Source organism: Echiichthys vipera, assembly GCF_963691815.1.
Source record: "Echiichthys vipera genome assembly, chromosome: 4".
Taxonomy (NCBI): Eukaryota; Metazoa; Chordata; class Actinopteri; order Perciformes; family Trachinidae; genus Echiichthys; species Echiichthys vipera.
The window spans coordinates 19,351,558-19,375,711 of NC_139829.1; the positions used below are offsets into that span (position 1 = coordinate 19,351,558).

General features: G+C 39.5%; 1 protein-coding gene across 2 annotated transcripts in view; it reads right to left on the reverse strand.

Annotated features, from left to right (window-relative positions):
- Positions 1-24,154, reverse strand: part of pcsk5b (proprotein convertase subtilisin/kexin type 5b) — a 57,456-nt gene that overhangs the window by 6,332 nt on the left and 26,970 nt on the right. For both annotated transcript variants that reach the window (XM_083912978.1, XM_083912977.1), the window contains exons 8-17: positions 23,108-23,320; positions 21,962-22,062; positions 15,020-15,123; positions 13,984-14,101; positions 9,434-9,622; positions 8,672-8,808; positions 7,961-8,080; positions 7,581-7,683; positions 3,635-3,828; positions 1,538-1,622 (exon numbers count right to left, since the gene is read on the reverse strand). In XM_083912978.1, the coding sequence (XP_083769104.1) occupies positions 1,538-1,622; positions 3,635-3,828; positions 7,581-7,683; positions 7,961-8,080; positions 8,672-8,808; positions 9,434-9,622; positions 13,984-14,101; positions 15,020-15,123; positions 21,962-22,062; positions 23,108-23,320 (1,364 nt within the window). The remainder of the gene's footprint in view (positions 1-1,537; positions 1,623-3,634; positions 3,829-7,580; positions 7,684-7,960; positions 8,081-8,671; positions 8,809-9,433; positions 9,623-13,983; positions 14,102-15,019; positions 15,124-21,961; positions 22,063-23,107; positions 23,321-24,154) is intronic.

Genomic DNA, 24,154 nt, shown 5'->3' on the forward strand with positions numbered 1-24,154 from the left:
ATGGTAGTAGTAGCAGTAGTACTGGTAGTGGTTGTAGCAGTAGCAGGACCTATGTACATGACTTAAGGGAGAGATGTCAGAGCAAGGGGGGCTGTCACACCTGCCCAATCAACGGTCACCATGGAGATGGCCCTGCTCTCCATGTGTAGGTCCAACTAAAGCACACAGTCTGCAATGAAATGCAGAGTCACCTGCTTTGAAACAGCTTTTTTTCACGGAAAACTATGACTTGTATTGTTATAATTGCTTCACTTTGAGCATTATAAGGGTTTGGTAAACATGAAGATATGTTTTTGTGTGTAAAAATGACTGCTAAATCATTGAAGTTGATGAGAACAAGAAGTAATCTCTTGGTGTTTTGAGCCCCAGAATTAAAAACCATTTAAGTCCTAGTGCTACAATGCATAGTATCTGAAAGAAGACAATGATGCCTACATTTTGAGATCGAATTATATCTGAGAAGTGAACGTAGTGGGAGCTAGAGGAGATTTAGTCAGAAAGTTTCTTCAAATTAACTCAAAAGCTGAAGCCAGATTGAGGCAACATCAAAGGGATTCCGTTCACTTTGAGACACAATACACACTCAAACTCTGACAGTTCTAAAAAATAATAAAACATAACCTGTGATTATAGGAAAACTGTAAAAGATATGAAAGGGAAAAGAGAGAGCCTTATAGGTCAAAGTCTGGCGAACTGTTTAAAGTTGGAATGAAGTCTATAGGTGGAAGTATGTCGAACTAGATGAGGTTCAAAGAGAGGCATGTTTTCAAGGATTTTAAAGCTGATGTACATTGGTTTGCATTATAAAAAAATGGAAAAAGCTGGATATTTGAAAAAGTATTAAAGGCAGAAAAAAATTGAAAATCAGCACAAAAGAGCTGAAAAGCTGAACATTTTGATAGTAGAATGTTTTTTGTAGCTGAAAGTATGCAGCAGCTAGAGGTGACTGAAAAACATACGGAAGAAGTATGTGGAATTATAATAATAAACCTTAGCATTTCCACCAAATATATACAAGAATTTTTTTATATCGTTTTGACAATATATATTGCCCTATGTCGAAGTGTCCTTTGAAAAGACTCCGAACCCCAAATTTTACAATTGTTAAGCCAGCACCTTCGAGATAGCTTGATGACTCATAAGAGGTGAAGTGTACAGTGCTTTGGATAAACATGTAATGTAAATGCAGCCAATTAACATTGTGGCAAGTGGTATTCTTGAAACAAACTACGGCTTGTCCTCTAACCATGTTTATCGTCAACAGAGGTGTTTCAGCCGCACCTGACAATGGAGTAAAAAAGCCTGTCGTCATAGTGAGATCCTCATGTGGCGGCTTAAAATAAATGCAGTGGTTTTAATGTGTTTGCAGCAATTCTAACTATACCATTACTATGATGAAAATTTAAATACTAAGTTATAAGGTGCATAATCACAAGTCAAGTACCAACAGATACAGTGACTGAAATCACTTCCTGTCAAGACATTCAAATGATCAATGCTGTGACTCAGGCATTGCTAAGCGTGACTCCAAGCTTACCTCATCCCAGGTTTACATTCTGTGCAGATATTGGAGGTGGTGCACTTCTTACAGTTCTCTGGACATCTCCTGCAAATGTTGGCATCTGAAAGACACAGGGGGATCCAGTCACACACACAGTGACTAATAGGAAGAAGTATGGCTGCATTTGAAATTAAGATAGGGAGCAGAGGAAGAAGACAATGATTATAAGCAGTGAGAGAAGGAGACAGAAAGAAAAGAAGAAAGTACAGATGAACAAAACAGGAGGACAGAAGGCACGGGGAAGAAGGGAAATGTCAAAAGGCTAAAGCTGCGAGGATGAAAAAGAAGATTGTAATGTTGTTGAAGGAGGATAGGAATGTAGATGAATATTTCAAAAGGCAGACTAAAGGCAATGACACGCTTTGACAAAATGCACATGGACACTTTTGCCTTCAGCAGCGATGAGGATTGCAAAAAAAAAGGTTGTATCATTCCTGGGAAACCATAGCGTGGAGGACTATGACTATTAATCAAAACTGTTATTTCTACACACACAGCCATTATGGTTTTGTTTGGGAAGTCATATAGTCAGAGCCGAGAGGAGGAGACTGACAGTAAGTGAGGACTGTTGGTTAATCTTTCAGGAATCTCATAATCATTAAAAAGATGGAGGAAGGATATGTACAGGTTACAGACAGATTTCCATGAAAAGAAAATGCACTTTGACATCTTTCAAGAGAACTGGAGGTCAAAATGCTTAAAACAAATAATTAATCGATCTAATGAAAACTCATCAACAACTCATTATCATCGCTTCTTATTTCATAAATGACAGCTTCTCAAATGTGAATATTATCAGATTTTCTCTTTAGATTTTGGTTACACAAAACAAGCAAATCTGAAAATGCCACTTTTGGCCTTGGGAAATTGTGATGGGCATTGTTATAATTTTCTAAACTTTTATACACCGATAGACTTAACTCAAAAAACAACATGGGTCAGTGAGATTGTAAGAAAGTGCTATGGATTTTGACTTATTGACGCAAAAGTCAAATATCAGCAGATAACATGCATCCCGTAGCTCACATTACTTTGTCCATAATTAGGATGGCAACTCCAAAAAAAAAAAAATGTTGTCTTGACCAGTAATTGAATCATTACATGAAAGTGTCCACGTGTTGACAAAGGCAGGAATTCACCTCGGCTTGCTGTCAGACCAACAGAGAGAAAATAAACTCTAGATAGTTCATTTAACACAACACGATACTCAGCCGTGCCAACAGTTCTAACGAAAAAAGTATCCACTACATCTTGGCCTGTTGAAATGTTTTGATTGAACTTGGATCAGATCTGCTGCCAAATACTCTCAGAGCTGCCAGGACTTACACTGTCTTGGCTGCAAACCAATATATAGACATAATTATAAGATATACATAATTTCAGTCTCTCATTCCTGCTTTACTTTCATCCAGGCTGGCATACATTTCCAACAGAAGACAAACCAGTAAGTATATGCATACAGTACATGATATACATTAACCCCAGCACCCCCATTAACATCATCCAACTCTCATCCAGCTCTCCTGCAGATCTGTTTTATTTCGTGTTTTATTCCACTTTAAACTGGTGAAAATATCTGCTTGTTTGTCCTCTTCATATTGATACATCAAGGATACAACAACATCATTTTGTGACTTGGGACACACAGATGTTTCTGTAAGTCCAAATGTTGCCAGCACTCATTGTGCTATTTGGTGCTACTACGACAAAATATTTAGCTAGTCTTTAATCTCACGAACTTCATACTTTGAGAATTTGATCAATGGGCAGCAAAGTAACAAAGGCCTTGGAAAGACAAACCATTGATCCTTCGTGAGCATGTAGCCCTCACAACTGAGTCTGATTTTCGGTTGTAGCATTTTGCTGCAGCATCCTCAAAACTGTTAAGTGCAAATGTTGTTTGTTAAACCATAAGAAAAAGGAGAAAACAATAGAAATCAAGCCAAGGAACAATGAAAGAATATAAAGTGTTTGGAAACAAGTTCTTGACGTGCACGGTGTGCTATCATATGTGTACTTATTGGTGAATAGTTTGTACATTGTAGAGCCAGTTTGGCCAGCAGTAAAACGTACCATGGTCGAGGTAGAAGCTGTCGCCACAACTAGCGACACACGTGTTGAAGCCTTCGTTAAGGTGGAAACCAGTCCTGCATGTGGTGCACTGGTCACTACGGCTACCAACGCAGGTTTCACACAACGAGGAGCACTTCTTGCAGCGCTTCCTATCATCACGGAAAAAGCCACTGGGGCACTCCGACACACACATCCTGGAGAGAGGTGATTGAAGGGAGAGAAAGAAGGGACACAGGGTGAAAGAGAGCACCAAAGAAGGGACAATTTGGACATATTCAGGCTGGCTGTAGTTTACGCTGACTAACTTAATAAAGAACAAATCGACCTCATTGCTCCATCTATCACACAGCTCAGTATCATGTTTACAGGCTCAAAATGCAAAACACATGTCTGACAAAAAGCACATGTCTCTTGTGTAAGGGTATTATGGGATGTATATATGTTGTGGGCAATTATAAACATAAGCCTGAGTAAAAAGTTTTACAGGACTAAAGCATAAATGTTTTTCTGAATGTAAACTTCTTTTTTATGTATCAATAGCACATAATGAGTTAGGACAAACAATAGTAGAGGGACCAAGCGTGTGCGTGCCGGTGCTATGTGGTGAACAGGTGTAACATCTGTTGGATAACTTCACAGCCGTCCGTCGCCCCCTCATTTTACCCAGAGGCTCACTTCCTAAGGTGAAAAAGTTCTCGAAAATCCTCAAGAGCGCGACACACACACACACACACACACACACACACACACACACACACACACACACACACACACACACACACACACACACACACACACACACACACACACACACACACACACACACACACACACACACACACACACACACACACACACACACACACACACACACACACACACACACACACACACACACACACACACACACACACACACACACACACACACACACACACACACACACACACACACACACACACATACATACATACATACATACATACATACATACACACACACCCCTTAAGCCTTATTCAGACACTAGTTTTCTGCCAAGAAACACATATTGTCCGTGTGAAACACATAATCCGAATGTGCACGTATACTCTGCCATGCGTTTGTGGTCCAGCTTCAACACCATTTCTCTGCTACGGCTGAAATGATTATTGAATAAAAGATTGTGAAAACATTATAATGTAATGCCTTAACCAAGGACACCACTAAATGTGAGAAAAACTTTAAACAGAAACTTCCTCACCACAATGTGGTGCAAGCAGATGTGAGAGATCGAGCCCTTGAAATCGTATAGACAGGAAATTATAGTGCAAGAAATTTAAAAAGGAAAATGTCAACATAACTCTTAACATTTCACCTCCAGTGAAGCCAAACGTGGGCAAACCTGGAATGTCGGTTACCTTTTATACGAATAAAGCACAATGATATATTTTGTATATTTAAGTGTGCTCTCTACAAATGCATGAAACACACATTCATACACACACAGGTCATGTCCTCAATATGTTTTTCTTGGATAGTGCAGTTCATATTTCCTAATCTGAAGTTACCCATGCATTTGACCATTTTTATTTCTATACATATCAAAATACATACAACAATTAAATAGTTTTTTACCCACTAGATTTATTCCAGGTGAAGAAAACATCTTTTAATGATGTAGAAAAGCTGATTTTTTTTATAGAATAAATTATTACTGAATGTATTACTTACTCAATTTTCAAGTTTCTACCAAATCATCTGGAACTTATTGGACACCCAAATTCACACACACACACACACACACAAAAGTTTCAAAGACCCACACAACTGTTGGTGAGTCTAGACCATCAAACACACATACGTATGTGCATAATTATCTGAACATTAAACACCACCACCATCCCTCCTCCTTCCTCCCACCCCTCCCCAATCTTCATTCATCAATTGATCCCTGTGGTGGCAGAAAAGGGCTGCACACCTCTAAAGTGTGCTAATAATAAGGCAGCACATACTCATGCACCTGCATCAGTTTGCCTTTTATTAGTGCTGAGACTAGCTGACACAAAGGCAATTACAACAGACTTTGATCCTAATGGGATCCTAAGGGCACACTCAGACACACATTCAGAGACACACACAGATTAACACATACTTTTACGTGATATGATACGACTGACAGGAAACAGCATCTCTGCTATCAGGCTGATGAGGTCAAATTAATAAGGGTCACCACCTAAACTGTTTCCTAACCTTATTCACATTTAGCTCACAACAGGAGCAAGCACTGACCTGTGACCTTAAATGGTTGCAAAAAGAGAATTGCAAATGAACCTGAGCAAACAACCTCAGAAAGATTAACTGCTTTTCCCGTCTCCACCCTGGATTGTGTTTCCTACTCTTCAAAGAACAATATAGTATAATCAAAAAACTCTAACTTATTTACATAAAAAAAAATGCACAGTACATTTCCTGTTGGACTGCTGATTATTACATTAATTCATGCAAACTGGTATGTTACACAAATGTTTCTTTGAAGCCTGAGAACAAGCTAGGAATATAGTCTCGAGTTAATCAAATCCAGTTATCAGTGGATTGGTTTGCAACAACTGAACTCCCAGAGGACTTAACGCTCTATAAAACAATCTGCTGTTGAAATCACATTCAAACCACATGTATCTCAGGTGCACTTATTAAATTAAATTATTAAATTTAAAGAACAAATTGGCTAAAAAAAGTGAGAAAGGTCAGTGAGAGGGAGACCTATTATGCTTTTCTTATGTTTTAATATCTGATGTTAATGTTAAACATGGCCAAAGCTTCAAGTAATGAGAGAAATATATGTCAAAGTAAGACCTCTGAGCAAAAACCTCATATTTCAGACTGTTCTGAAAGAATCAATTCCATATATTTTTTTCTACTCTCTGCTCAAAGTGACGCCAATCGATACCGGATTTCTTTATATGTTCATCTGCTTTAGGCACGCTGCATTGTTTTCATTACATACACTGCTACATGTAGCTCAATTTTAAAGCCAGGGAAAGCTGTAATCTTGGCTGCTGATGTTGTGAATTCCTCCTCAATTTCAGATCACATTCATGCTGGAACATCCGTCCGGCTGTGTAGTGTTCTGTTAAGAAGATTTTATTGGTGATATTTAATGGTAGAAAGTGCCGCTATACTCTATTACATCATTCCCTGGCTGACTGTACGGCACAGATACAGTACAGCGAGAGCACCGGAGTGAGAACCGGGAAACGCAGACCAATCAGAGCAGACTGGGCTTCTGAAGGGAGGCTTAAAGAGACAGGAGCTACAACAGAGTATCTCAGACAGCCAGGTGCAGCAGCCATGGTCAGTATGAGAAGAATAATGTGTTATTTGAACATTAATTCATGTAAACATGTTCTAGTAGAAATACAAAATACAAGTATGCACTTGCATAATAAGGGACCTTAAAGCCGTTTGGGTTAAAAGAGAGAATAAACAAAATCCTCCCCATGTACAGTTAACTGATCTTTATATTTTTACTGTTATGATCTCCAACACAAGAACAATAGTTTACTTATTACAAGGGGAGAAACAGTTTAACAAGCCCACGGTTTGGTTTGTATTGCAATTTTTGGGTCATGTTTTGTTTTGCAAAACAACATATTTCCAGTGTTGTCTCTTCATTTCCTCGTTTGAAGAATGTTATTCCTCCTCCATTCAGAGATTTGATTATATATGAAATCAATATTCTTTCAAAAGCAAAGCTGTTAGTCTATTAAAACCTGACTCAAAAGATGATGGTGCATCCTCAAACATTTTATTTTCTCCAATCTCTGCGCTTTCGATGGGAGAAAGGGAAGGGAGAAGCCTGCTTGCACACATTAGCCTCTTTGTGCAAGTGAAAAATTGCAGCTCACATGTAATGTTTTTTTGTTTTTTTTACATCCCTACTTAATACTGATTTGTCAAGCATTCTGACCTGGTGTTGTTCTTGAACTTGAGGAAGTAGTGAAGGCAGTTGATGCAGTGATGGGGTCCTGGACCTTCACAGCCATTCTCATTGCATTCAGAGTCACAGGGGCCTGGAGGCATAGAAATAACAGAGATGATGCAAAGAGATGATGACCTTAGGAATAGGTTTTATTGTCTAATAACTTTGTCAGTATTAACTGAGTTTATGAAGTGATGAATCTGATTTTATCACACCTTTTATTAATACCCATATTCCTAATGTGGTAGAACAACCTAACATCATTGTGACAGCACAGTAAAAATAGCAGCTGCCACAGAATTATGATCCTGTGCAGCGCTGCTACTGTGGTAAACCTGTCTGTGTTCAGCTCTGGATTTATCGCTTACCGTTGTACTCCTCTGTGAACTCCTCATCGGGGGGCGTGGAGCGGGGCTTATCACTGCGCAGAGATGCGTACGGGTGCACAGAGGTGCCATACAGTACCAGTGACCACTCCTTCAGCTTGCCTAAGGAAACAGAAGCATTGTAAAAGTCTTAGACGCAGATGCACTTCAGTCTATTGTAATGGTGAGCAACTGAACAACCTTAGAGATGTTTTCGATTCGTACATTTAATACATAGAATTGTCGTGGTCTGCCAAAAACAGATGTCTAAACTCAGAAAGTTGTGCAGGGTTTTTTTCTGTGTAGTTGAGACAGCAGTCAAAGCATATTTCACCACTCATAAATTATTCTATATTTTAAGGTATTTTCAGCTACCATAAGTAGATATCACTACATTAAACGCTTAATGATACACATGAGAAAACTAGGCACAAGTTAAATGGGATTATAATGATCAAGGTAACACCTTTTTGGCAACTACTTCTCTCCATCTGAGACTTTATTATGTTGTTAAATTAGTGGGTCATTTGAGCAGTGAAGTTCACTGCCTCCAGAGCAACATGTGTGCTCCTGCTGGTCCTACATTCAGACCAGACAAAACTTTCTCCTGTGTCATATATTTCTACTGTCTCTGAAAATTAAATTTAACAAAAATGTATATGTAGACTGACATTTCTCTTATTAATAAGGAAATTAGCTACACGGTCGACATACCAGGTACTTTCTGGCTGCGGAGTTGAGAAGGTGAATCATAGATCTCTAGGACCCAGTCGCCTGCTGCCTTCTCTCCCCAACAGTGGGTGGTCATAAACTCCCAGTTCTTAAAACCCTCCATGGAGTGATCAAACAACCTGCACATCAAGAACAAATGCACACACAACAAATAACACAAAGATATCAGATGAGGAAACAACTCAAGTACCACAAACCACTTAAACAAGTACAATCAGTCAGAACGTGGACTAGGTACATACTGTACAGTGCTTACACTATATTTAGTATCTAATCTGCTAGAGGTTACCACAATTTCTAGTGTTTCAACCCTGATTATAAATAATTTTGTTAACAAAGCAACAAAGCAAACATAGATATGTGAATCCATGTGAGAAAGCAAATTACTTAAATGTAATACAGAAACGTCTCATTTAGATCCTAATTTAGAAGGGCTGTGCCTTATTATAAGTCACATCTAACGAGCGGAATTTTTAGTCTTCTTACTGATTTCCACAGCTTTTGCTTTGAAATAAATTTGCAAAAATTGCAACAAAAAAGGGTATATCTGAAGTCAACATTCGGAATAAACAAATAATTAAAAAGTTTTTCTGAACATAACCGTAAACAACCATTGAAAAAAAGCTGGCCTTACATTTGTAAGTGAAATGATATAAATTTATATTTCGAACATTTTTGGAATTCTATTTTTAAGGGTCATGTGGTATTACAATGCAGATCACATCTCACAACTGGTTTCTTTACCTGTTGGCAAGCAGCTGAGACTTGGTCCCTGAGGGTGAGGTCAGATTGATTGACAGGTCCCCACGACGAGGGTGTGTGATTGTAATGCGTACGACCACGTGCTCCAGATAGATCACATGGTGGTTGGGGTTGTCAGTGCATCCTGTTGCCTTGTACACCGAACGAACCACATGCTCTGGACGGATAGTTCTGCAGGACAAGATGGGAACTAATCAAAACAGCAGATAACAGGAGAAAATACACACTAAAACTGAATTATCCACAGTTATTATGGAGGCAATATTAAAAACCTTAAATCAATACTGTGATCAATAATGTCTTTAACCAATCTAGTTTTCTGTCAGTCCACTGACAAAAAGTGAAAAAAAAAACACAAAACTAATTTATGGACATTAAACAGGCTTTAGTTTTTGAGATACCGCTACCCGAGGTAGAACAAAGCTAATATTAACTTCACTAATATTAATTGATATTACTTTAATATGTCTAGTTATTTAAATGGATGGCTGTATGAAAATAGGTTTAAAGAAAATACATTTAAATGTATTTATTTGGTTGATGTTTGGATCCTCTGAAACCAAAATCCTGTTTAATTCTGGAAATAATTATCAGAATGTCACCAAATGTGGATTTGATGTTCACAGAGTCATTGCGCACAATAAAGTAAATATATTTCATCAATACTTTTGTCCCTCTTTGAAAAACGTATACACTTAAACACACATGAATTATAGGATGATATTGAACTGGAAATGAAAAGATTGAAGGTATGTAAATGTCTCTCAATACTAAAGTAAGGAGACCAATCACCAAAAAAAAAAAATGTATATGTACCAAGGAGTGTTATCTTATCATAAAAGTAGGATATTTAACTATTCGCTTCACCCTCTGATGTCACCAGGAGATTTGCAGGGTGTACGAGTACATTTTGTTGTAGCATAAAAAACATCAACAACAAAAAAGCAAAAAAAACTATGATATTAGAGCAGAACAGATGGCCAATCATCTTAAAATCGTTTGGCATACATAAGTTACATATCACTCAAGTTAAAACATGGGCTCTGATTAATGAGATATCTCTCCTCTTTAAGAAGCTGTGATACAAATATTAAGGTGAACTTGTTGTCTACTAATTGGTAAGAGCTGTCATATTTCCATTTCAAGGTTTCATTTACAGAATGGAACTAGTCGGCTGAAGTGGGTCTGTTTGATCTTTTGGGGAGTGAGGTTTGGGACTGTGTCTCCCTACACATCACATCCTGCTCAGTCAACTCTCACTTAAAAATCTGTTGGTGATAGTCACAACACTCAATATCAAGTTCCAATACACGGAGGCGTCCCTGAAAGAAATCACATGTACTTTGATTTGACCTCCTCCAGACAGCAAAGAGCATAAACAAAAGTCCATATTAAGGTTTTCCCATTTCCTAAACCTCAACCAGCCGAAGAAACCAAGAAACAAGAGTACGATAAGAAAGACAAAGAATATGATTTGTTCTGTCTCCTATGCACATCAACAGAAGGATCACCCAACAGCCAACACAAACGTCTTAAATAACATCTGTGGTATGATCTCATAAAATAGCGGTACAATGACACAAACGGTAAAAACATGGACGGGTCCAGTAGAGGGGACAAACAACATCTCACCAGAGCAAGGCTTTCGAGAAAGAGCCATACGTTGCTGCTGCACAACAGTTGCACATGAAGAAGCCGAGCCAACTCAACCCATCACTCACTGGAGTACTGGGTGACATGCAGGGTTTATTTACTGGAAACTAAAGCAGAGCTAGTGAATTACACTTGCTACATAACATATGAAAGGATTACTTTAATTACACTGTAATTATACATATGAAAGGATTACTAGCATTATTTATTTGAATTATAGAGGGTTGACAGAGGATTGCCAGCGACATGTGCTGTTTGATCCTGTATTGGAAACAGTTTCATTAGATTCCTTGTTGTCAGGGTTACAGTGACGGTGATGACATTTAAGGGCCTAAGTGATACAGCGCAGATGTTTATCATTAAAAGGAAAATTACCCTGAGACAATTATCGACCAAATGCTGCGTTTAGCTGTGAGATGAAGATGAAGCTTTTTCCTTGGAAAAGCATGGCCGTGAACAACATATCACTCAGCTCAAGGGTCGAGACAAACACCAACACAATTGTGTATAAGATTACGAAAAGCTTTCTTTTGTCATTCAGCCCAAACCCACAACGTTTTCAATTATAGTCATAAATACCTGCTTTAATCATTCTGCTAATTGTTTCTCCTCACAAGTGTAGTGTGAATGTAACTGTCTGAAATTATGAGTGATTGTTTTGACTGTAGGAGACTGTATTTAGCTGTAATTATCATCACAGCTAAATAAACCAACTTGTTTGTGAAAGGCTAAAAAAAAACTGGCCAGCAAGAGATGACTGGCACTGAGAAATGTACTGAAACAAACGCACCTGTCTCATATCAATTAAATTAGCGAATCAGTATGAAATGAGTAAAAATGGTTAATTATTATACAAAGCAACGTGTTATGAATTATTTTTCCAACATACCAGCAGATCCACAGCTATTACATCATTTGTCCTTCAACTCCATCTCTGACAATTTACATATTTCTCAAGGGACTAACTGTCAATGTAAGCATTGAAACCACTGAAAACAGAGAAATACACAAGAAAATTGCATGAGCTCAAGCAGACATTAAGGAATGAAACATAGGGGGAAAACACTGATTGTCTCTTTCGTAAGCTGTCAATGACATTTTGGAAAGCGGACAGCAGTAATGGCTGGGGAGTCTAGGGCTGATATCACAGCTCTGGCTTCTCCATGACACAACACAGATAACTGAACCATACGCATGGGACAGAGCAGAGCAGATGCACAGCTGATTACCACCAGCCTGATTGCACACAGATCAGGCCATTTTCCTGGTGCGTGCTCCAAGTGGAGGGAGGCGAGCGATTGTAGACAGACATTACCAAACGCAGTCAGAGGGGCCAGCCAGAGGGTGTGTGGGAACACGGCTGTGAGGTGACGGCTGTGTTCGTGTAGCAAGTTAGAAGCACAGAACACACGCTCTTTCAGTGTGAACACACATCTGTAGATGTACCAACAAAAAAAAAAGAGATACATGTACACCACCCTCCAAAACACATTAACACAATCAAAGGCAAAGGCACAGACACACATGCTCATGATGCATGTGAGACATTTATACTCAATAAAATGGTTCGTTAAGGGGAAAGTTTTGTACTGTGTAACACATTACAAACTTTTATCACTTTTTTTTGCTTTCGTTCCAAAAACAAAACAATGCCTTGAGGAAAGAGGGTAATTCTGTTCATGACCCAGGCTTAAGCTCCCAGTAACTGGACAAATGTGACTGACAATTTCACACATCTCTAAGGCTACTCACAAATACACTAACCATGGAAAAAGGCTAAAATGAGAGGGTTGTTTTGATTTACTTCATGCAACAACATTGGTAATCTTTCCATGAGCCAGCACACATTATAAGACTATGAAGGTCTGAGCACGACTGCCTGACACAAGCTGGACTTTACATAAGCCTCATATGGGCTGACTTGTGCACTGGAGCAGAACAGACAGAATGACACTGATAATGCTGCAGTCGCTGGCCACCAATCCTTCGACTGAAAGCAAACCAGTTCAGGGCCCAAGTTCAGCCAGCCAGCCGAACACAGAACAGTGCTCAGGCTTCCAGCTGCATCAAGAATAACAAGCTGTGAAGCCCTGGCTCTCTGCTTGTGTGTCAGTTTGTGTGTGTGTGTGTGTGTGTGTGTGTGTGTGTGTGTGTGTGTGTGTGTGTGTGTGTGTGTGTGTGTTCGTGTGTGTGTGTGTGTGTGTGTGTGTGTGTGTGTGTGTGTGTGTGTGCGTACACACATAGTAAAGGTCTTATTTGAGAACCACCCTGCCAGAACTAATGCTTGGCCCCTATCAAGGTACAGCTTGCACAACCAAACTCTCAAACACATGCCGGTGCATAAAACACGAGGAGGAAGAAAAAAATTGAAAATGAGAAAGATGTTACGTAATGTTGATCTCAAAGTTGACTCACTTATCTGGCATTTCACATTAAACTCAGTCTACAACAATTACTATACCTGTTTAACTATAGAATGGCCATCCTTTAGTGTGGCACATCAGTACAATAATTAATGAGGGCAAACCAGTCCACATGCTGTAAGTCTGCCCTCTTACTTTAGACAATACTGTTATTCCAACTTGGTGGCAACAATATGAGGAAGTCCCTTTCCTTTTGTCTGTGTGTCCACATACTTTTGGCCATGTAATGTATATTGAAATGCTAAAGGATCCACACGGTTCAAGTTAAGGTGAATGTGATCATAGAGGAAGAAAGAAACCAGAAAATATTTACATTTAAGAAGCTGCAATCCGAAAAAGTTGACCTAAACCGATTAATCGATTATCAAAATAGTTGGCGATTCATTAAATAGTTGATAACTTACCAATCCTTCGATTCATCTTTGCATGAGTCTGCAATGAGTGTGTTCCTTTTACCTTATTTGTCGATCTGCGCTCTCCACACAGACGTGCTGAGTAGGGACTTGCTTCCATCGCTCTGCCTCCTTCACCATCGCCTCAGCATCCATCAGACCAAAGCCGTACAGGTGGCTGACTGTAGGAAACAGTGAGAAGTCACAGCTGATCACGCCACTCCAGTGCTGACTCTACTGTTTCTCATCCCAACGGCGGTTTATCAAAAATGGATTGTTTATAGTTCAAACTCCTGAGGAATATTTTGTGTTCATCCCCCACCCCCATCTTGGAATCATGTGAATGATGAAATAATCTGATTCATTGATTAAGAATCAGTGACAAAACCTCCGGACTAGTTTGTAACCCTCCTTAAAAAGATCTAGTTCTGTTTTTAGATTCCTCGTAAAGACACTTAACTAGGTTATTACAGAGTCCAAATGTGTCAAAAATTTTAGCAGGTATTCTCTACTGACTGATGGACATACAGTATAAGGTAGTCTAAAAATCAAAAAGAAAGAGGTAAAGAAAGGTAACCACTATGGCTACAGCATCTCCAATATGAATTCCTTCCATATTTCTCCCACCCCACCATCCCTGTTCTGTTTCTCTTTCGTTCCTCTTTGAAAAAACAGTCACTTGGAAAATCTCCAGGCACACTGGGCCTGCAGCCTGGCTGACCCCGCGTTCTCACTCTGTTGGTTTCTCTCCTAACACACACACGCATGCACACACACACACACACACGCGCGCGCACACACACGCATGCACACGCATGCACACGCACACAGACACACACACACGCAGGTATGCATACACACTTAAACACAAACTCACAAAGTTACAAACAGAAAACACCACATGGACACGGACAGATGGCACCTGTGGTGCAGTAGTTAGGCAAAAAGGGAACATTTTTGGACACCGTTCATCATCCCACGATTGGAGAAAACAAATTCAGTAGTCAAAATACTGCATTTCCTTTCAAACACACCCCATCCCACTAGGAATCTTAATTGCAACAGTTTCTTGATGGAGACAGAAAGACAAGTGTGTGTACCATTATAACCAGCAGCATTGGTCTTCCAGTCAGGGGCGCTGAGATGTCCGGCTCTGGAGGTCTTTACAATTATGTGCTGAATGTCTCTCCATGAAAGAAGAGGACTGTTGGGACACACACACACACACACACACACACACATATTTATATATTTACTGCAATTATGATGAATACATAACTGAGCAGAAACTAAATAAATAAGTGACATAAAGACCTGCTTACCTATGCACATACCAGTGACGTGCAGTGAGGGTTGGGGCTGGGGAGGCACTGACTCACAAGTCAGATTTACAAACATACAGTAGGATGTCAATAGGATAGGATGAGAGAATAGGAGCGAATAGGATGCTGAAAACCATTTTAAAACACCAGAGCCTCTGTATATTGCAGTATATCTTACCTTTACTTGTACACGACTTCTCGCTTTGACTGAAAGGCCAGCTTTGAAAAATGTCTTAGTTTAGAAATCAAATCCTCCATTTTCAGGGGGAGAAATGACAGCTTGTCCTAAGCTCTACAGCGTCGCACAGCACACTTCTTGTGTTTACTTTTTGCACACAGGTCAGAGTTCACCGTGACCTGCTGGCTATTAGGCTGCTCACTATCGCCGCCTGCCTTGAGGCAGAGGTAGTGCCTGCCTCAAGCCAAGCATTTTCCCTGTGGATTTATGTCTTATTAAGATGTAAATATTACACACATACGTAAAAAACATTACTGAACACCATGGAAAAGAAGACGTATGCTTTTATTACATAAAAGTGTCCTCAACCATCATATTGGAAACATACACAGAAATGGGAACAAGCACGCGCAGAGGGCACACGCTCAATCCAGTTTGTGAGTGATTGCGCAATCTGGAGGGAGGCACGGCTGTCCGTGCCTCACCTCTCGTCTCCGAAGAGACTCCGTTTATTTAAATAGGAAATACAGAATTTTCTGCCATTTTTACTATAAAAACGGTCAAAATACATTAAGAGCCACACCAAAATCATAGTCCAGAGGGCAAATATTAATACTTGTTATTTTATTATTTCGTTTCTTTTTCCTCTCATGATGACAGGGGAGGCACAGCCTCACCTGCCTCCCCTGACTGCACGTCACTGGCACATACCCAAACAGACATATGCATACATTTTAACTAACAAACATGAAAATCGTATTCGCTGGTAAGTAAATGACATCTCAAGCAGAACTAATGATTTGAATACAGTTTTTTTTGATAGGAAAAGCAGAACATGTAGAGAAAAAAAATACAAAAAAAAGGGAGGAGACAGTAAGACATGTAGAGATTCTTCTTCAGACAAGAGCATGGGGGAGGATAGGTAGATGAAAAGGAACATAGAAGGGCAAGGAGGTTAAAAAACAAAGTGCAAGGAGGAAGAAAACAAATTAAATGTAAAACAAGGTAAATAAAACATGGTAATATGCAGTAGGTGGAAGATTACTGAGAGAGAAAATTACAGAGAGGCATAGATGGAGAGCTTAGATGCTGTTCATCTGCCCCTAGTTTCTCAGATCTCACGTGAGATCCATTACAAGATGGCAGCCATGTGCCTCAACCGCTTTGATGTCCAAATGCTACATTAAAGGGGAAAAACCAGGAAGAAGTGGGTCACCAAGTTTCCTGGGATTCCCTTCCATCTCATATGTCGACCAGATGCTCCATTCCCTCCCCTCATGTCACTCCCTCGCCATCTGAGACCTCCAGAATCTGCACTACTCTGAGTGAGTTGACCTACAGTATAACGAATATTTCAAAGGTTTTCAACCCAACATTCGGATTATAAAATTTAGAAAAGACACACAGGATGTGAGAGTGAAGGAGAGAGCGACAGGCAGCAAAGTTAGTCTGCTCTGAACAAACTGTGCCTTTGCATGTTGGGCCTCTTGCATAAGAGCAGGTTCTTTCACATCTTCCTCTGATCTCTTAAACCAAAAATGCACTAGAAGACTTTTAAAATCTTTAACATCTGCGAGAGGTCTCAGCATCATACATTTAGCTGCTGACTTTCACAGATTGCAGTCAAAAGCCTCCTTCCCATATGCACTTTATTCTATAAATGTTCTGGCAATTCTATCTGTATCGTGATTGGAAGTATCACTTCTGGGCTTGGGAGTGTTCATCACTATGTTTTCTATTTTTATGTAATCTTTTTTATATTGTTCAATGCCCATATTGTGCAATTGATTTTATGGCTGTGTTGTGTTTACTTATAATGAAATGTGCTGTACAAAAAACACCTTGCCTTTTTTTCTAATGTCACATTTGTTCATTAGGATTGCACACATGGTGAGAGTAAAACAAATAATCTAGAAAAAAAAGTTTTTGCTGCCTTACATGGATATTTGAAGTAAGGTTATCAAAAGTATCGATGCATAAACCATATCATCTCTGTTATTTATATATTCGATAGTATCGAGAGTACCTAAGCAATATAAAAAAAAGCATTCAACCCGAGGCTGCACAGATAAAACAACAAGGAAGAAAACAACTGGTGAGTTTTTCTTTATCAGCTCTGTTCGCACGTCAAAGAGCACAGGCCAAGCTACAGTATCACATTCAAATAAGTCAAACATGATAAAACACTGAGGTCTATGTGTCGCAGACCAGTGCAAAATCCACATCCTCATCCTAACAAAATCAGAATCATAGTCGGTATTGTAATTCCAAAAGTTCCTGGTTTTACTTACAGTAAGAGCAGGAAAAAAATCAGCCATGCTGAAAGCTGGCCATCAAGCTCTCACAGCACTGGGAAAGCGCTAAACTTTTCACATTAGCTGCCCATCTTCCTTTTAAAGGAAAGTAATCAAATTAACTTAATGGAGTATTGGGTCAGCCATTTTGCAGTTATATATTCAAAACAAACTACTTTCTTATGTTAGGGATGATGTCAGGATTAGACAAAAAAGGAAATATTAGATGTTGTGATGACTCCTCCACTCCACTAGGTGTGCCTGTTTTTGCTGGCCCTTGTTCTTTGTTTTACAGGATCTTGGTCAAGGCGGAGGGTTGTTATGTTCTTGAGCACTGGACCTGCTGTGGCTGTCACTTTAAAAGCTCACCACTTTCCTGCAGACTCCCTCTCTTCCCTTGTCGGCAGAGCTGCAGTCGCCTTTGTTTGTTACAAACATTTTCACATACCCATACACGCAGACATGATTAATTACTGACATCTATGTTTCTTCTGTTTTTAGTATTATTTTGTAAATAAATATTCCTTTTACATTTGTACTCGTCTGGTGTCCCATCGTCTTGTTACAGTCTAGGAGCTGGGCTGTAACAGATGGAAAGGAGATTTCTTTTTATGAGAAGCCCTGCTTGCAGTGAACCTGAAATAACACATCCCTGTGATGCCCAGAATACAACAGTAGCTGTTACACATGTCCAAAATTCACTAATAGCCTCGATGAGCTCACACTTGTCAAATCAAACTGAAGAACATAGACTAAATTGGTGAAATAAAATATCAAGTAGAAAATAATTAAAGGATGGTAGCACAGATAAGTGCTGTGAAAAGTCAGAATAATTAATGTTCAGATCAATATTAATGGGCTTAGCTGCCACTGTGTAATTATGGTTCCATAAATGTTTTATGGTCATTAATTAAAAGTGACTTTGGCATCGTTATCTAGGCCACAACAGCCTTTCCATAAACAAGCCAATACTAATTAATGGAGTAGCTTGCATACTGGGAAAACTAGCAGCACATCAGTGTCTAATATAGGTTTCTGCATGATTCTTTTAAGTGTAATGTGTAATGGATGAAAACACATATGGGATATCTGCAGAAAGAAAGCAAATAGGAAAGAGAAGGAAGAAAACGAAGAGGAAAAAAGTAAAAAATGTCAATAGTCCATCTCACCTTGGTTCAGTCCAGTGATAAAAGATTAAAGTAGACAAATGAAGAAGAAATAAGAGTTTTCTTTTTGCTCATCTGTCCCTGCTTTGGTTGCTTAAAACCTCCCAGTAGATGAGATTCTTATGGTGGGTTATCCCTGCTCATTTCTTGTTTATCCCTCCTAATGTCCTCATTGAAGTCTCTTGTTTCCATGTTCACCCACTTTTCCATTTCTTCACTCCCAAGGACAAAAGGAAAGGAGAAAGAAATAAAAGTTTCTAAAGCTCTTAAACATTGCTGCTTGCCGTGCTAGACTCAAGCTCATAAAGAGATCAATGGTGCTGACTTAAAACATCTTAAACTTGGCAAAGTCTACAGAGAATGGACAGTTTTTTAAAGTAACATGTTCCAATCCACTCTCATACCAAAGGAAAACCTCACAACAGAGAGTTTAAAGAAGTCTAGCGTAATGGCGTCTTGACATGTTTATCACAGGGACTTTGCTCGCTTTCATTCACCAGATAAGAGCAGATACAATCAGTATGGCACAGTTTGTCTAAACTTTTTCACTCTCCGTCTTTCATCCTCTCCTTTTTTGCCTGCATGTGCATGCATGCAAGTTTACCCACATAAGAAAGTGAATGAAAGGATAGAAGGAAAGAAAGAGTATTGCCTTGGAGGAGCACGCACGACAGGGAGGAGGTGAGAGCTAGCAGAAGAGAAGAAAGCAAGCAGGCTAGAAGCAGTGTGTGATAATCTTGTTGAGGAAACAGGCTTATGAGCCCAGCACTGCCTGGAAACCGAGAATATTTTCTACTGGCAGGATTTGGATTAGATTATCCAGGTTAAATGAAGTGACCTCAGCTAACTGAGCAGCTCGACATGTGATGATGGGGTAAAGCCCAATTCAGAGACTCTGCACCTGCATTGCACTCTTTCTAATCAATTAATTTATCACAAATAAACACATCAACAGGTTTAAAAGAGGGGCATGGCAGGTATCTGTGGTGTCTCACACAAAAGGCATCTAGACATTAAAACTAACTAAAAATAAAATGCTTTTTATATACAGCATGTCAATTACTTCTTTCATTTTTGAAAGTGCAAACCTTGAAATTGGCACTCCAGTCCCCTCTAGCAGAAAATGTTTGGCATGAAAGCTGCCGGCCCCAAAACGTCTGTGGGTAGCTCTGCTTGTTGCAGACAGCATGACATTCTGCCACAAAACCAAGATCTGAATGGTTTATGTGTTTAAAAGCAAGAAGGGAGACATTTTGGGATCTATATCCCAATATTTTGTCCACAATAACGATGGCATCACTGCAGGTGATTCCATCATAAGAGATATATATCAAGACAACCCTCTGTGATACATCACAGTTTTTGTATGAATAGGAAAATATACCCTTAAAGGTCCCATATTATAAAATGTGAGATTTCCATGTCTTTTGTGGTTATAAAGCAGTTTGAGGTGCTACATAAATACTGGATTCAGAACGCTCAAACCACAGAGAAATGCACTTAGCCCTTTTTTAAAGGACTGTGTAGAGACGCTGACATGGAAGACCCAGAACAACTGACCAATCAGAGCAGACTAGGCTTTCTCGGGAGGGGGGGCTTAAGGAGTCAGGCGCGAATACGGAGTGGTTCAGACAGAAGGTGAATACAGGTATATTTAGTAGTAGAAAAATAATGTTTTTAAACATTAAAGCATGTAAACATCGTCTAGTAGAAACTAAAAAAAAGTATGGACCTGAAAATGATCATAACATGAGACCTTTAAAACTGAAGTTTCTTTTAGAACAAGAAACATGTCATAACGTTCTGTTTTGTAGACAGCTGAGATGAAACACTGTGTACCAAATTGCCGACATGTGTCATCATTACAGCCATAAACTGTGGGAAAGCAGTTCAAATGTCTGCAGTAAAGGATGCAAACACCCCAGTCTCAGGATCCCAAGACAACATTGTGTTTTTGTGATAGATAGATAGATAGATTAATGCAATTTATTATGATATCAAATTATATGCCCCAGCTCGGTCAAAACACGCTACAGTATCTACATACTTCAGCTATATATAGTTGTCACTTCTCAGTGGATTGCTTAATTCTGTTAAAGATCAAACACAGTTCATCATAAAGGAGAGGGATGACAGTTCACACCTGAAAAACATAAGTACTGACCAGATTCCAGAGAAGAGTGCCCGTACACTTTATCTAACCTTTACTGAAAAAGGTCTCAGCATAGTGCATCTCTGGACCAAAATGCACCCGAACTCGACTCAAAACCCTCTCTGAAGGTGCACTGGAGGCCTTGATTTGAATTTGAAATTTATTTCTGACATGTCAAAATATTAATAAAAATAAATAAATAAAAAATACAAAAGATTTGTCGAACATCATTTCTCTATGCAGAAATACTGTGGTCTGTCTGTCACTTTTTTGATGTTGGTGCCGCACCCAGAATAACAGAATTAACAGCTGATTACTCCATTCATTCAGAATTTAATTTTTACCATCTTCATAGCCATTCAGCTGTTAAAATGGTATCAGTAACATGCAAACCAGCTTTGGACGAACCAGAAGGAGTCCTGTATTTATCTGGACCTTTAAGACGAGGCATTCCTGCCAGCTGCAGATGCAAAATCAGTAAATACATCACTCCATAGAGATGGGTTAATTGCATGTAAGTGCTGAAACTCTGGATTGACCGGATGCAGGTGTATAATGTACTATACTGAGATAATGTGCTCTAACCATTACATCCTCTAGCCCACTTTCCAGAAGTACATTTATATTTGTTGTACTGCCCAAACTGAAAGCAAGCGGCTAATCTGTGAGCATGTATGTCCTGCAGGAGTGTCTATGTAGAATCCTCTGAAACCCTGAATGTCTTTTGTATTCCTCTGCACACATGTTGCTGGGATTAAATAATGATAACTTCCCAATATTTCAATGCATATCCGCCTCTGACTTGACAATGATGTATATGTGAGAAAATGCTTCACGTGTTTCCCTTAGATCAATGAGTACAAGAGCGCATTAGAAGGTAAGCAAGGGGCAAAGGGATGAAGCGAAGGGATGAGGTTAAGTGGATCTTACTTTGCCTCCAGGGCCAGAGCGATAATGGCTGCAGCCATGGGAGCTGAAGCCGATGTCCCTGTGTGACTGTCTGTACATCGATGCCTCAGGTCTGTTGTGATCTGCAGATAGAAGGAGAGTGAAGACAGAGTTAGACAGGGGAGGAAAGAGAGATGAAGAGGAATTACAGGAATGAAGGGAGACGACACGAGTCAAAGTCAAATCCCAGAAAAAAACAGACGAAGAAAAGGAAAAATAGATTATTACAGATGTGGAGTTAGAGGAAGAGAAGAGAAAATAGTGACAGTGATGGAAAAAAAGAAAGAAACCGACAGAGAGAAAGCTTGAAGTCACAAGGAAAAGGAGGATTTAGACACACCTTAAAATCCCATTCCATCTCTGATACACTGCTTCACTACAGATAACACACACACAGATACTCACACACAAATCACCAGTTTCCACCAACTATTCAAGGAATTATTTCAAACCCAAGGAGACGCAAAGGACAATGAATAAGAAGGAATAAGGAGTAGTAAAACATGTTTGCTTTGATTGTACGGACAGCCAACTAGTCAGACAGCTTGACAATCAGTCAGCCAAGAAAAGCTTGGAAAACTTCCAGTCTGAGCCCTCATCAAAGGACCTTTCCTGGACCAAAACGTTTGAGGGAACACACACACACTGTGTGCGTGTGTGTGTGTGTGTGTGTGTGTGTGTGTGTGTGTGTGTGTGTGTGTGTGTGTGTGTGTGTGTGTGTGTGTGTGTGCGCCTGTAGCATCAGAATGAGGAATGTAGCAAGACACTGCCAGACACGCTAGTTCACAGTGGACAACTGTCACTGTCCATCCCAGTGGATCATGGGAGTGATTTGGTTAATTTTGGGCCACACCAATGGACCAACATGCACACGCAAACATGGCAAAGTTAATGGGCAGTATCCAATGTAAATGAATCTAGGACAGGGAGATCTACCATAGCAAGTCTATTTGGTTCATGTCTCACAAAAATAAAACACCCTGCTACAACTTTGAAATCAGTGAAGGAGGAATTTGCAATCTGGCCCTGCAATTTTCAAGAATCAATGCACTTATTTGTGCGTACGCACTCAGCAGCAGTTCTTGAAATCTACACCACACACACACACACACAAACTGCAGTCCTTACAATCTTTCGGTCATAATTCTCCCCGCTGCTGTAGGTGGTGGTCAGTGTGGACGAGCATTCTTCCAGATACCACGGCTTTCGTCCACTCTCAGCCGTGCTGGAGATGGAGATGGTGTAGATGGAGTTGGTGTAGCCGTCGCAGGAGCAGTGGTCTCTGCTACGCCCACCGTTGCCTGAAGCCCACACAAAGATAGAGCCACGCCCCTTCCTCCCCTGTCAGGAGAAGATGCAGAGAGGATACAGTAAGAGGCTGCAGATATGTCTTAGCACTTAGAAGCAATTACTCCTCACCAGTCTTTGTTTTGGCTTTTTTTTAATGTTCTTTTAATTTCTGTCAGAAGGCAGAGTAGCAAGTTCAATGCTCAGTCTGCAGATATCACTGTATAAAGTTGGAAAGATCAGCAACAGTGAGAGCTGGAAAAGATCAGAGACGATGTAAGTCCTCAGTCTCTGGCAACACATCTGATGTGATTTGATTTGATCCCAGTTCAGTAATCAACTGGTTTCAACTGGGCAAAATATAGTGGTGATTTACGTCCTTTGAAAAGTTGAGTGTCATTCTGTGTTGGTGTTTTTTTTCCATGCATTTCCATCTCTTGTTCACACAGCAGCAGAAGAGACGAGTTCTTTTACGCATCTGGGCTGAAAATAATGATGAAATCATGTCAATGTATGTCGTATTTATTTTTTATTCTTGAAGGCAATAGCTGCATCAAATATTTTCCTAAACATACTCTTAGAACACCATTTTCTAATCTTTGACTCCTAGTCTTTATTCATGTGGTGTTACTGGTGTTTTATTTTGTTAATATTTTCATTTTGTTGCATCCTTGTGGATGGGACTTATTTTGTTTCTGTCAGTTCAGTATACATCCACTATGGTCAATGTTGTTAACTTACAAATGTTTTTTTGAAAATGTTAAATACACAAACATAATTTAAACACTTGAAGAATGACAGAAAAGTATTTTATTTTTTCTTGCTGTTGGCTTTTCTCGATACCTCTTTATTTTAATGGCTTTAGTTCTGCTGTTTTCTGATGTTTTG